General features: G+C 41.4%; 1 protein-coding gene across 5 annotated transcripts in view; it reads right to left on the reverse strand.

Moving 5' to 3' along the window:
- Positions 1-14,590, reverse strand: part of RPS6KA2 (ribosomal protein S6 kinase A2) — a 484,946-nt gene that overhangs the window by 156,714 nt on the left and 313,642 nt on the right. For all 5 annotated transcript variants that reach the window (XM_074948755.1, XM_074948754.1, XM_074948757.1 and 2 more), the window contains 2 exons: positions 8,838-8,954; positions 3,482-3,563 (listed from right to left, as the gene is read on the reverse strand). In XM_074948755.1, coding sequence (XP_074804856.1) covers positions 3,482-3,563; positions 8,838-8,954 — 199 coding nt within the window. The remainder of the gene's footprint in view (positions 1-3,481; positions 3,564-8,837; positions 8,955-14,590) is intronic.

The following is a 14,590-nucleotide window of genomic DNA, read 5'->3' on the forward strand; positions in this document are numbered from 1 at the left end:
GGGGAGGGGAACCAGAAGCATCTGTTGAATGTGAAATTGTTATGGGTGAGGATGAAGTGGATGAGTCTGGCAATGTGTTTGGAGTGGGTATCTGAGTGTGGTCCATTGTTTTGTAAATATCTGAGGCAGGCAGTGATGCCATCATTGTGAGGAATATTGGTGTATAGGGAAGTGACATCCATGGTGGCAAGGATGGCGTTCTGAGAGATTTTGTTAATGTTGTGGAGTAAGTCAGTTGTGTCCTGGAGGAAGCTGGACATTTGTGCAGTGAGTGGTTTGAGGATGGTTTCTATGAGTCCTGATATTCTGTCAGTAAGAGTGCCCGGACCAGGTATGATGGGTCTCCCTGGGTTCCCTTGTTTGTGTATCTTGAGAAGCATGCAGAAGGTCACTGGGGTGGGTTCATGAGGGATGAGGTTGTAGAATTTCTTTTGGCCTTCAAACTACCTCCCTATCTCTCCAAGCTCATCATCAGAAGCAAGCTCCCCACAGACCAAGACACAGCAACCATAGGCACTGACTTCCCAAAGTGCTGGGGGTGCTCGACCCCCGGTTCTGCCCCAGGCCCTGCCCCCACTCACCCCTTCCCTTAAGGCCCCATTCCTGCCCCGCCCCTTCTCCACCCCCACCCTTCCTCTTCACGCCCAGTTCTGCCCCCTCCCCATCCCACACCCTCCCCCGAGCGCACTGTGTCCTTGCTCCTCCCCCATCCCTCCTGCAGGCCGCGAAACAGCTGTTTGCGGTGAGCGGTAGTCTCGGGGAGGGAGGGGGAGGCGCTGATAAGGGGGCTGCTGGTGGGTGCTGAGCCTTTTTTCCCTATGGGTCAGTGTCCCACGGAGTCAGTGTCTATGACGCCAACTCAAAGCAGCACCAGACCCTGCCAGAACAGATGCAAAGCCTGCAGACATCTCTCCACTGCTATGAGGGTCAAAACCCACCACAACACACCTTTCAAGATGCATGGGTCTTACATGTGCCTCTCTCACCATGTGGTGTTCCACATCCAGTGCCCTAATGCCCCAACAACAACATGGGTGAAACCAGACAATTACTACATGCTCAAAGGAACTCACAGACACATGAGACAAAAACACCATATCACCTGTGGGTCAACACTTTTCATAAAAAGGAGTACTTGTGGCACCTTAGTACTCCTTTTCTTTTTGCGAACACAGACTAACACGGCTGCTACTCTTAAACTTTTCACAAAGTGATCACTCATCTGACCTCCCAGTCCTCATCCTTAAAATAAACTTGCACAACACCTTCAAAAGACGAGCCTGTGAGCTTAATTTTTTTTGTTAGACACTAAAAATCAAAGACTGAAGAGAGACACTGGATTTATGGCTTATTACAACAATCTGTAACCTGCTAACAAACTCACCCTGGTTTTCCCCCTCCCTGCTTCATGACTGGAAAGATGTTAACGGGCCACTTCACCTTGAATGACCCCTTGAAATGTGTGTTAGCTACTTATGCTAAGCAATCTGTTCCACCTTGTCTCTAAGGGTATGTATGTCTACACTGCCCACATTACAGCGTGGCCATGACAGTGCTGTGATGTGGTCAGTGTAGTCATGCTTTATTGCCGGGGGAAAAGCTCTACCCTGGCAATAAAAAATAACCACCCTGAATGAGGGGTATTAGCTTTATTGCCGGGAGTGCACTTTTTGGTGCTAAAACTTGTGTCGCTTAGGGGTGTGTGTTTTTTCACCCCCCCCGAACAACTAAAGTTTTAGTGCTGAAAGTGGCAGTGTAGACACAGCCTAATATCCTGGGACCAACACAGCTACAACATTGAAGACAATATATCCTATTATTTGTTAAGTGGTGAGCGTGTACTTGGTGCTGCACAAGACAGAAAGCCAGAGGTCATTCCTGCTGGAAGGACCTTACGCATCTATACAGAGATGTGAAAAAATAAAATTCTCACAGGGGAAGGGTTATGTGGGTTCACAAAAATAGTAACAAGCTAGGTGTTCTTTCCTCAGATTTCTCACAGAGCAGAAATAACTTTCACAGGTGGAGAACACTCAGTTTTGAATAGTTGAGGTACTGCAGAATTTGACTGTGAATAAAGACTTGAGGATTTGCTCCATTATACACTTGTGTATACACACACACACACACACACAAATATTTATCCATTGGAAGCAGAAATATTTAGATGGATGTTTATTCCAGGAAAACAGCAGAGTGCAAACTCTTCTATATAAATTCTAAATGGAAACATCAGCAGCTGCTTCAGCATTTGTAATTAATGTTTGTAAAGGGCTTTGACGTCAGATAGCGCTACGCGAGTACTTAGTTTACTATTTGCACGTTTCGGTTGGTGCTCAAGAGAATTGCTGTGTCACGTCATCAGCCTCTTGACATCTACTGTGCTGTTAGTCATAACCAAGATTACCTAGCATTACTGCTGATTGTAGATCTCCAAATTGAGAGATGTTAGGCACCCAGAAATAAATTTGCCATTCCTGAAAGTTTGAGCCTGTGAGTTTTCAGATATATGGCAACATTCAATAGGGTTACTGTTTACCAACAGTGAGTTATTTTCCGCTCTTGAAATACATTTACGTAAAACATATGTCAGAGAGATGCCAACACTCGGACACAAATTAAAAGTGACCCCCCAGAACAACTATAAATAATCCTTATTAAAATATAGTGAATAAGTCATGCAGAATTAGCAAATACCAAATTCCTTATATAATTTCTGGCTCCCATACTGTATGGCCAGCAAAGGAAAAAAAACACAAGTGAATTGACTCACTGAACTCTCTCTCAACCACAGCTATAACTAGAAGAAAATGAGAAAGCAGAACAACATTTTAATTTTCCATATGGCAACCAAGTCTGTGTTACCAAAAAAAGTAAATAATGAGAGAGAGAAATTGTTGTTCCATCTGTAATATGTACCATAGCTCAATCTGAGTAGCAATCAGTCACAGGTTTCCTTGCCTAAGCATTTTAGTTATTATGAACACAAAATAACTGCATTTTCTAGTGATAGTGACAACAATATTGAGCATTTTCTTAAAATGGCTAAACAGTCAAACAGAAAAACTTTTTTTGATGTAAAAATTTTAGGGACCAATTTTTAGAACTTGCCCTCTAATTTGGTACCCACAAACAACACTGCTTGCAATTTATTGCAGGTGCAAATGAGAACACCTGCACCTATTGCCGGATTTTCAGGTGCTGTTAAATAACATTTCCACATCTATTATTTGATCCTGCAAATAACTTGGAGGTGCAAAATTTTGGGTGCAATTATTTAAAGGCACAATGTTGCACTGAAAGTGTGGAGTTTTAGTAAGTTCAGTCCAAAATGAGGAAACAGAATGGTGGAGGCTGAGAAGAACATGCTTTTGTGTTCTTAGATCCTACAAAACTACGCCAACAGATCCTACACATCACAAGAAAGGTAAACTCTATAGTACAAGAGAGAGCGTGTTTAGCCCAGTGTCTTAATCCGTACCTTTCAGAGTGGCTTTCTTAAGTACCTTCATGGCATAAAGCTGGCCAGCATCAGATCCTTTGATCTTCCTCACCAGAAATACCTACAAAAGTAAGACACCAATGTAATCAAGTACAGTGGTTTGAGGGGAGAGCATTTGCTGAATTTGATGGAGTAATGGATACTGAGACGGCAAGAATTCTAAGGAAAAGTTAATACTCAAAGTGTTTAGTTTTTACTTCACAAACAATTGGCTTAGCTGGCCCTTGTAAGCTTCATTTTCTACCCTATTGCCCTCTCCTAAAGGTAACATGTTTAATATGATCAGTTGTTCTTTACACATCCAGTTGAAGTGGTCGAATAGTAATAGTGTTTGCAAACGTTTGATTTCTAAACAGCTATTCACATGAACATCTGGAGAATGGCTGTATTTGCATGAAAACAAGATATTTGCCATTTGTGCCCAGATGTGTTCAGCCCGTTTAAAAAGGTTTAATCATTTGACTCAGGAAGAAGAAACCATACTATGTGATTCATTATTCATGATTGACAAGCTAAGCATGTAGTTGAAGTGAATAGTTCATTAACAATCCAGAAGCTGACATGTGTGTGCATAAGTACTGTAAAACTGTAAGCAAATAAAATTTTAAAGATCAAAGTCTGCTTATGAAAACTTCATGAATAGAAAAAAGGCTACATTTGATGAATGAATTGGTTATTACAATACAGATAGTTTGCCCAGTGTACATCTGTGAAAGGTTCCTATTATTACACCTTTTGACTCTGCAAATTTACAAAATATTTTGTTTTGTTTTATTATGTGCAGCAGTTTCTTCCTATCTAGTCCCAGATGATTTTTTGGGACAAAAGGGAAAGGGAGAACAACAATTTAGTTCTGTCACAATAAGCCTCCCAAAACTTAGTTTGAAGCTTTCCAAACTATTCATACCTCCTTGATCTATCAATAAGGCAAGAAATCTCAGAAGAGCAGGGTTTTTCAGTCGATTTCCAGTATTTACTGGTTCCAAAAGGGCCAGAAATACAATCTGAGAAGCTGTTCTCTAGGGTGTTTCAGGACTTCTGCTGCTGGACAGATACTAGAAGTGAAGTGGAATATAAAAATATTTGGATAGGACAGATGTGTAATTTGGTACTTCGTTTCCTGATCTGATAAACATGCAAACAATGCTACCACCAATAATTGTGTGTGCAAAGTGTAAAATCTGGCTTCTACAGATACAATTTTAAAAATAGATTTTCCATTAACATTCTTGCTAAATTAAGCTCAATTACTCAAATATTCATGGCAATCAAAGACAGAAAGAGGAGTGGACATTGCCAAAGCTAATCATTTAAAAGTTCAAAACTATTCATGGAACCTTTTTTGTATGTTTTTCACTCAACTCTACTCAGAAATAGTGTCTGGCATTATGGGGATAGGAAGTGGAAAAAAAAAACACCACCATAAGCAAGTTTGGCTAAACCCCAGAGTTCCAGCATTGTTATTCACCTTTAAACATTGGCATGGTATCTAACTCCCAATCAAGTGGACAGTGTTAGATATAATGTTTCATAAGCGATGTTCCACTTTCAGCAGCACAGCACATTATACCTGCAGGAATATTAAACTGGAATGGTCGAAGTACTGGGCAAAGACAAAAAAACCCCAAACCCCTCACTGCATGCTATATAATCTTGCAATGCCAGTAATATCCCTATGGCTGTAATAAGAAAAATCATCAACTTAAATTATTAGTCATTTGTCAGCTGTTGTGTAGCATGGGATATTGCAGTTGGTCTGCATTCCCCTCCAAAACAAAATGAGTCAAGGAACATTGTGTGCTGTTTTAGAGGACATCAAAATCATCATCAAACCAAAAAGGGACATGGAACAAAAATGCATTGTATTGCAAAACGATGTCTTATTATTCTTAAAGGTACAATGGAATGCAAATAGAATTGTCAAAATTCCCCTCAGCCTATGTGGTTGCCTAAAGCTAGGCACCTAAATAAGATTTTCAGAGATGTTGAGCACCTGCAGCTCTCCTAGATGACAAAGGAAGTTTCTCGGAGCATCCTGCAGCAGAGCATTGGCTCCAGCTAGTAGCCATGAAAAGTGGTGACTTGACGGTCCTGGAGACTAACGCTCTATAAAGTTAAACAAGGATCTCAGACATTGTGGTGATGAAAACCTAGATCGGAAGAGCCTAAGCAACCCTCGCGCAAGCTTCCCCACCCTGTCCTAACCTGTGGGGACCATTACTGGAGCGAAGAGGCAGTTAGCTTTCCAGGGGCGTTCAATCCCAGGCCTCTCAGCTGAAGCTGCCAAATAGTGCCTGTTGTGGTAAGGAGCGCACTAACTTATCTCACACAGCTCCCTGAATGGTGACTAGCAATCACCCACAACCAAGCTAGGTTGAATCTGTACCCCGTTATACGCTGATCCTTCACTAAAGTGTGTGGACCTTGCCCAAAAGACCAAGTCTTCCTTTGGTAAGTATTTCTGTGGCACCAGAGACCAGCTATTTTAGCTGTGAAATGTTAACTGTAGACAGCCAAATTTAGAGGACTAATAACAGAATACAGCAGTACAATCTAAGACTGCCATTGAACCATTTCTGAAATATTTATTATACCCATATTCTGAAAAGTTGGGATTAAGTTTGATAGAGAGAAACTACAACAGAGCAAAAGATCTGGGGCATCTGGAACAAGGAGAGCTGCCAATTGCTGATCTGGAAAGAACAAACCCTCCCCCAACCTTCACTTTTTTTTTTTTAAAAAACCCCAAACATTGCATCTCACTGCAGCAGCCAATGCTTACTTGGTCTGACTGTTTTTAAATGCAGATGTTCAGAACACAAGACTACTATGGTCTTTCCTCTGCAGGACATACATTTGCTGGTGAATGGTTTCCAAATTCCCTCATCCCAGGGAGCTTGTAACAGATGTAGTGATAGTTATCCATTTGCAGTGTTCAGGAAAGCGGATAAATCCTCTAAATATAGTTTGTCTCAGGAATAAAACTGTAGGGTCTGTTTCATCAGTGTGTGACATTGGCAGACCGGGTACCAGCTTATGCCAAGGCCCCAGGCCTCATTGGGCACTGACAAATGCATAGCTGGAAACCAGTCTGAACTATACTAACCAACAGGTAAAGCCAAACAGATAGTAATGTTATAAGAATGTGTTTAGTGTGTAGACTTCATGGAATGTTAGTAGGATGCTGCATGCATTAATCCTACTTATAATTTTGTTATCCCATGGTATAAAGTTATACTGTTTGCATTGTAAACCTCTGTCATTGTATAACTCGAACAGGAAAAGCAGCATTAATTAAGGTAAAGTGTTCATCCTGCACACAAGATGACCCACTGAAGGCAAATGAGCATTATGTAGCATCAAAGGACAGAGACCTCGTTGATTGCATTTGTAACTTCCTCCACAAAGTGAAAACCTGTGCATGAACTCATCCCATCTGCTTGGATTCTGGGGAACAGGGGATAAAAATCCCTGACAAGAAGAAACTAGGATCTTTCTGTTGAGGAATCTTCGAGTCCAGAGAGCATAAGCAAGAGATCCCCATGCTGCTTGGCCTGGTCAGCCCTAAAGGACATATAGAGCTGCTTATTATAGAATCCTATATGACCATTTTAAATTTAAGACTAACTCATTTGTGTGTGTGTGTGTATGTTTCCTGTTTTAAACTTATAAATAACTCGTTTTCCTTAGTTAATAAATCTTTAGTTTATTACAGGATTGGCTACCGGTGTTGTCTTTGGTTTGAGATCGGAGTACAGATGGCCTGGGGTAAGTGACTGACTGGTACTTTGGGACTGGAGGTAAATGGAGTATTGTTGTGATTTTTGGTGTAAAGTGACAATCACATAGTCCAGCTTACCTGGGTGGGAAGATAGAGTGGAATGCCAAGGGGACTGTCTGTGACTCCATGGTAAGACAGTTATACTGCTTCAGGAGTTCACACTTGTTACTGGGTTTTTCTTTCTTTATTGGACTGGTGAAATCGTATGTTCTAGAACATACAACTAGTTTGGAGCGTCTGCCCTGAGGTCAGCACTCATAGTTGTGAGCCATTCTAGACAGGTTGACACTGTTTCTCCATTTTATGCTGGTGTAACTCAGTTGATTTTAGGAGTACATCAGTTTCTTGAGTAAGGCAGATTGATCAAGGGTTCAGGCCTGCGGAATATATTTTCAAACAAACCAAGAAAAATAAACTTAACACACAGATTTTTGGCACTTGGTTTAAATTAGGCTCACCAGCTGCTAGCAAGGGTCACACTTGCAAAGGTTTGGGGATCTCATTCATTCAGACCATAGAAACGTGGATGCTTAACCAAAGGACATTCAGGTGATGGTTTGTGGTTTCTAGTCTTTGTACGTTGTTTTGTAATAGATATGTATAATATGCACACAGCAATGGAATGTGTGCACAAACATGGCTTTTGTGGGCATTAAAAAGGGATGTGACAATGCAAAACTAGTTTATCTTTCTTAAAGATAATAATACTTTGCAGTTACACGGTGCTTTTCATCTGAGCACCATAAAGTTTTCTCAGTACCACTCTGAGGAAGCAATCAATAACCTCATTTTATAGATGGGCAAACTGAAGCACAGAGAAGGTAAGTGAAAGCTCAAGACCATACGTGGTGTCACTGGCAGAGCTGCAGCTGAAACATTTGACTCCCAGTCCCATGCTTTAACTTTAATGGTTGCTATCTTGCTCACTAAACCTGGGATTTCCAGAGCTCAGATCATGAGCTTCAGAGGATTTTCAAAGGGACTTGAGGGAATTATGCGACCAAATTTCATTGAAAGTCAATGAGAATTGGATGCCTAACTCCCACAGGCCTCTCTGAAAATCTCAACCAATGTCCCCTAACTAGCAATTATAGCACAATCACCACCTCTGGAACGGCTGGGGGGTAGTTTAATGCAACAAGGAGTGGATTACATAACCAGTACGACAGGTTTCAGAGTAGCAGCCGTGTTAGTCTCTAAGGTGCCACAAGTCCTCCTTTTCTTCTTGCGAATACAGACTAACCAATTTATTTGAGCATAAGCTTTTGTGAGCTACAGCTCACTACGTGAGCTGTAGCTCACGAAAGCTTACGCTCAAATAAATTGGTTAGTCTCTAAGGTGCCACAAGTCCTCCTTTTCTTATAACCAGTACATAACACTCATTCATGTTTTAGGGTCTAGCCCCATAAATATTATCCCCTAACCTGTCTTACCTAGGACCCCAGTAAATGGCAAATATGCTCTTCTGCCCATACAACTTCATTGACTTCAATGGGATGCTACTAGTGCTGTTTAAAGCAGAATTAGGTCCATTACATACTGTAGAAAGTTACCTTTCCGTAGGAACCTTGCCCCAATACTTTCAGCAACTCAAACTGTGAAGAATCTGCCTTTTCAAAACCTTCCTTTACATGATGACTGATGTCTATTTCCTTCACTATACCTTCTTCCTGTGAAAGAAAAAAAGAAAAGCACAGCTGTTACTGTGAGTGAAAGAAAACACAATATTTATTTAAAACCCACCACACTTGTTTCTACAATTAAATCCCTAATACCAAAACTTTGGAGAATACAAAACTATATGCTATGCCAAATATGAAGTGTGTATATACACACCGGGACTTATTATTTTCAGTGCAGCACATTGAGTCTGAATGTAAGACGTCAGCATCCCACTGCTTCTGCCTATGAAACTTCATGATGTGAATAGATAAAAACAGAACCTGTAAATTGAAACATTGGAGTGAATAATTGAAGCGACTGGGATCAGGATGCCTGTTCATCACAGGCTTTATGGTCTATTACAGTGATCTACGTGTATGTGCTACAGTACCACTAGTGCAGTCCTTTCCAAATACACCCCACTCGGTCCAAAGACTCATTTACAGTCATGAAAAAACCTGTAGCGTTATCATCTTGAAGGAGAGACTCAGACTATAAATGGGTGACAGAGAGAAGACTTTGCTCATAGTGCTTCTGCATGTTCAGCTGAAGGAATATGGAAGGTTACTACTAGCAGCCTTCCACATACAAAGATTCACAAATCCCACATGCTAGTGGGGCAGCAGAAGGATGACGATATATTCCTCCTGCCACCGCCAGGAATGAGCCCCACTGCTTCACGTTTTCTAGGCTCCTTAGGAATATTTGCATTGTCAACGCAGAGGGGCATCCTTTGAAGACACTGAACAGGGCTCCTGATCCCGAAAACATCTGTACTTAAAAGTTAAGCACAAACCTAAACGTTTGAGTATTTGCAAGACCAGGAGCCTGAGTTGGCCAGTCCTGCCTCCACTATATCTGAAGAACAGTCTTATGCTGGGTAACAATACAGATTTGTCATTGTGTCTACTGAAGGGGAGACGGCACAAAACCCTTCACCAGACCTGTGTGAGCTGCTCAGGATCATAGGAATAGGCCCTAAATTTGCTGTAAGTCACGGTATCAAGTAGATTTACCTGGCTCTGACTTGCACAGCATATTCATTTTTATCTAGTGTGAATCCCAAGAGAATTTCATCCAACTCACCATCCATATGAGTCAACTTATTGATATCACTACAACACACACAAGCGTCTTCCAGTGCAGCCATTCTATACTTTTGCACATAGCTTTTGCTCAGAGGCTAGATTACCATATACTAGGTGGCTGCCTCGTCTGTGTGTAATTCATATTTTGTAGTTGCCTTCCCCATTTTTGTATTTTCTCATCATATGGAATGAAGAAATAAAATAAAATATATTTTAACAAAAATCACTACTAGATTAAGAAAGAATAGAAATGGGTTAAACAGAACCCTTTATTATCCCCTGAATTTTGGGGTTTGAATAACTTGAGCATTGGCTCTAAACTAGAGTTAGGTTAGCAAAACTATGGGTGATTTAGGTTTTGCAAACCTATTTCATATAGAAATGGGTGAAAACCAGAACCATCTACCCATACTCCTGAACTCTGGGTACATAGGAAAAATGGGACCCAGATCTAAATGGATCTTGTTTTTGTTTTGGCAAAGCGTAAAATCAAAACAAAGCTAAAACAAAAACTAACCCTAGTTTTATATACATCAAAATGGCATCCCCAAAACTACTGGTACCTCCTCTCTTCACTAACTTTCTCTGTCCCCAAAACACTCTGGATGAAATCTTGGCTCCATGGAAGTCAGTAACAAAACTCCCAGTGTCTATGGGGCTAGGATTTCACTCACGGTTTCCTGTTCATTCAAGCTGCTTTAGCAAATTAAAATTATACACGAGTTTTCTATCTATCCATTCATATTGATAATGAGTATCACATGCCTACAACCTGGAGCATATTTCACATTATGCTTTTAAATTTAACATATCCCTGTAACTAAATGTCTTGAAATCAAGAGGTTATGTTGAAATTGCTAAGGTGTTGCTAATTTTGTTTGCTGAAAGAACATTAGAAAATCTGTTATTTCCTGGGAATACCATAATGCAATTGATTAAATTCATAACTTTGAATAAAGCAGCAATTTAATTAACTACAAAGAGACTTAATTAATGCTAAAAAAGATGGTTAAAAAGGACACCCAAGAACTATAGTTAGACCTACCAATTTTTAATGACAGTTATAGATTGAGAGATAGAAAAGTTCTATTAGCTCATTTGACTTGTCCAGTGCAGTGTTAAATATCTCAGGCAATGAGGTTTAGATCACTTCCTAAGAAGATTATCCTGTTTTGGTTTGGCTTGGTTTCAAATGCTGAAAGGCATGTCAAGCTACTTCAAGTCTGCTTACTCTGTTCCTGGGAGCAAGCATAATGTTCTCTGAAGCACTGGAAAGACAGGATGCTTGTGAATTTCCATAAGCAGTCTCCTGACTAGAGGAGCAGGGATGCAGAATGGGAGAACAGCACTGCAGTAGGCTCTCTGTTGCATAAACGGTAATTGTTATTTTATTAACACTGAAATTTACGGACTTAATCCTCCTCCCATTGAAGTGAAGGGCAAAGATCACAGATTGCTCATGCCTGTGAACTTTGACGGAGTCCTTCTGGCCATCAACAAGTTTAGGCTTCAAATTAGGCGAAAGTTTAGAATCACCCGAGGAGTGAAGTTCTGGAAGAGCCTCCCAAGGGGAGCAGTGGGGTCAAAAAACTTAACTGGCCTTCAAAGCACAACTTGATAAAATTATGGCTGATATTGTATGATGAGACTGTCTACAATGGCATGCAGCTGATCTGCAACTGCTAGCAAATATCTCCAAGAGCTGGTGATGGGACACTATATAAAGAGGGCTCTGAGTTACTACAGATAATTCTTTCCCAGGTGTGTGGGAACTCAATGCCATATTTGGCATTAAGAAGGAATTTCCCCCACAGATCAGATTGGCAGAGACCCTGGGGGTTTTTCACCTTCCTCTGTAGCATGGGTCTCTTGCAGGTTTAAACTAAATTAGAGTGAATGGTGGATTCTCTGTAACTTGAAGTCTTTAAATCATGATTTGAGGACTTCAGTAAAATAGCCACAGGTTACGGGTCTACTACAGGGAGTGGGTGGGTGAGATTCTATGGCCTGCAATATCCAGAAGGTCAGCGTAGAGCCATAGATCATGATCATAGACCTTAAAGTTTAAGAGTATTACTTAGACGGTAAGATTCCTGAGGCAGGGACCATCTTTGTATTCTACATTTGCATAGCACCTAGCACAACGGGGTCTTAGTCCATGATTAGGGCCCATAGGTGCTATAGTAATACAAATAAATAAGCTGATTCAGTAATACTGGTGTATGAGGTTGTCTAAATTCAACATGGTATAAAATCACTAAGTCCTATCTACACAATGTCATAGGGCCAGTTCCTGTGAGGCGCTGACTGCCATCAGCTCTAGCTGAAACCAGTAGGAGATGGGGGTGGTGGTGTTTATGGGACTCCTTTCTGTGAGATCCTAAACATTCGCTTTGGCAGCACAGTTCTTACATAAGGGGAAATAACAGCTCTCGCTAGATGGTTCAACCAGGGTAGCCACGGCCAGCACAAGGATCATATTGTTACTTGTGCTCAGGATACACAGGGCATTAGCAGCCCAGAGATTAGTTTATGGATACAAAGACCAGAATGAAGGATAAAACAATATTAAAAGTACTATCAGCTGGGCCCCACTGAGTATTCAAATACAACAAAAATATGAACTATATCTAATTACAAAAAGAGATCATATCAGTAAAATGAAGTGTTTTAATTCTGCTGAATAGCTAGCATTCAGACAGGAAAACGTAATGCTACAAGCAGACTACAGGGCATGCAGCTCATCACTCCAAAGCATGACTAACCAGGAAGTTTTCTAAAGGTTTTCTGCAGGAAAATTATTTGGAAAAAAAAAAGTTAGTTTAATGGTGGTTTTTTTGAGCTGAGCAGTTGCATTCTACACATGTTGTTCACAGACATATAACACAGGAGTTTCACAAAAAGAAAAGGAGGACTTGTGGCACCTTAGAGACTAACAAATTTATTTGAGCATAAGCTTTCGTGAGCTACAGCTCACTTCAGCTGTAAGTGTCATTGACATCTGGATGATAGTTGTTAAAATAGCCTGGTTAAGGTTGTCTTTGTTTTTGTCTTGTCTTGTCTAGAAAAGAATTAATATCGGGAAGTGCACTGAAGGATGGAGGTGCCAGCAGAGTAAGGCTGGCCCATCTTGGGCCTGACCTATCTACCCTAGCATCCCTCCCCCCCCCCCCACCCCCACCCCCACGTAAGGTTCAGGGTAGAGCTGTATTAGGTATGTAAGTCTGCTGGCCTAACTTTTCAAAAGTGATTAGTGAATGTGGAGGTGCCAAATTTGAGACATGTTAAAACAGCTGGATTTTCATAAAATACTGAGTGTACCCACTGGAAAAAAAAACAAACAAAAGAAAATCAAACTTCTTTCAGATGTCAAGATAAGAACCCAAAATCGCTACTTGTTTTGGAAAATGTAGACTACAGTCTGGTAAGTGTGACTGGGGGCAGGGCATGGGAGAATGGGTCTCTGGGGTGGTTTGTGGAGAGGCTCTGGGCAGTGAGGGGATGGAGAAGGGGGAGGTCTGTGTGTGTTGGGGTGCTGGGAAGTGGGGAGGGTCTAGACAGGGGGCTGGGCAGTTGTGGTGGTGGGGCTGTGCGGCGGGGCACCTAAAAGTTAAAAGTGGTGGGGTACCCCCCCATTGCCCATGCTGGTTCAGAGCTCCAAGCTGCCACGGGCGGTGGAGGTACCCTGCCACTCCTGGCCACTGGGGGTGTCTAGGGGCGCACAAGGTGTAAATCCGGCCTTACCCAGACTACCTCATTTTTATATTCTCAGTACACTGGGGGGGGGGGGGGACGACACACAACTCCAACAATATTTGTGTCTCTTTCCTGGTAGAAAAAACATTTTGTATGGTTATATTGTTTGTTATTGGTTCCAACATTTTATATTATTTATGTCTGCTGAATGCTCCCATTGTTAAACCAAAATGGGGCACAATATACAGCACTTCCTAGGGAATCTGTTTTCTTGGATACAGTTAACACCAAATTGGAGGAGTGCAAGCTTTAGGGTCAGAGTCTCCAGAGTCTCCCAGACTTTTTCCCACATTGAGTAACACCTTAGGTTTAGTTTCATGGGTCCCCACTCTGTAGTTCACCTGGGATACGTTACACAGGTGCAAGCCACAGTTCACATTGGTGTGGCATAGCTGCGGTAGGGGTTTGCAGCAATGCAGCTGCACCAGGGCTAGAGACTCCACTCTGTACCAGTCCCACCAAAAGAAGTGGGATCATTTGCAGATCAATGTGATTAAAGTTAGCAGAATCATGCTGAACATCATAAGTGTCATTTTACCATTCACACAACTGTGGCTCTGAGATTGTGGATCAGAGTTCAGATAGTTCTCACTGTGCACAGGTAGGCTGCAGAAATCTTTTTGTGTTTCACGACTACAAGAATGCATGCTAAACTGAGAAAACATATGCAATGGTATCCCACATATGGGACGAGTTATTGGCTGAACGTTGACCAGATGCAAATGACATGTGCATTGTCTAACCCTCCCTCAGCCAGATTTACAACATCCAAATTTGAGGATGAGGCAAAGCAATATTTG

Source organism: Natator depressus, chromosome 3 (genome assembly GCF_965152275.1).
Source record: "Natator depressus isolate rNatDep1 chromosome 3, rNatDep2.hap1, whole genome shotgun sequence".
Taxonomy (NCBI): Eukaryota; Metazoa; Chordata; order Testudines; family Cheloniidae; genus Natator; species Natator depressus.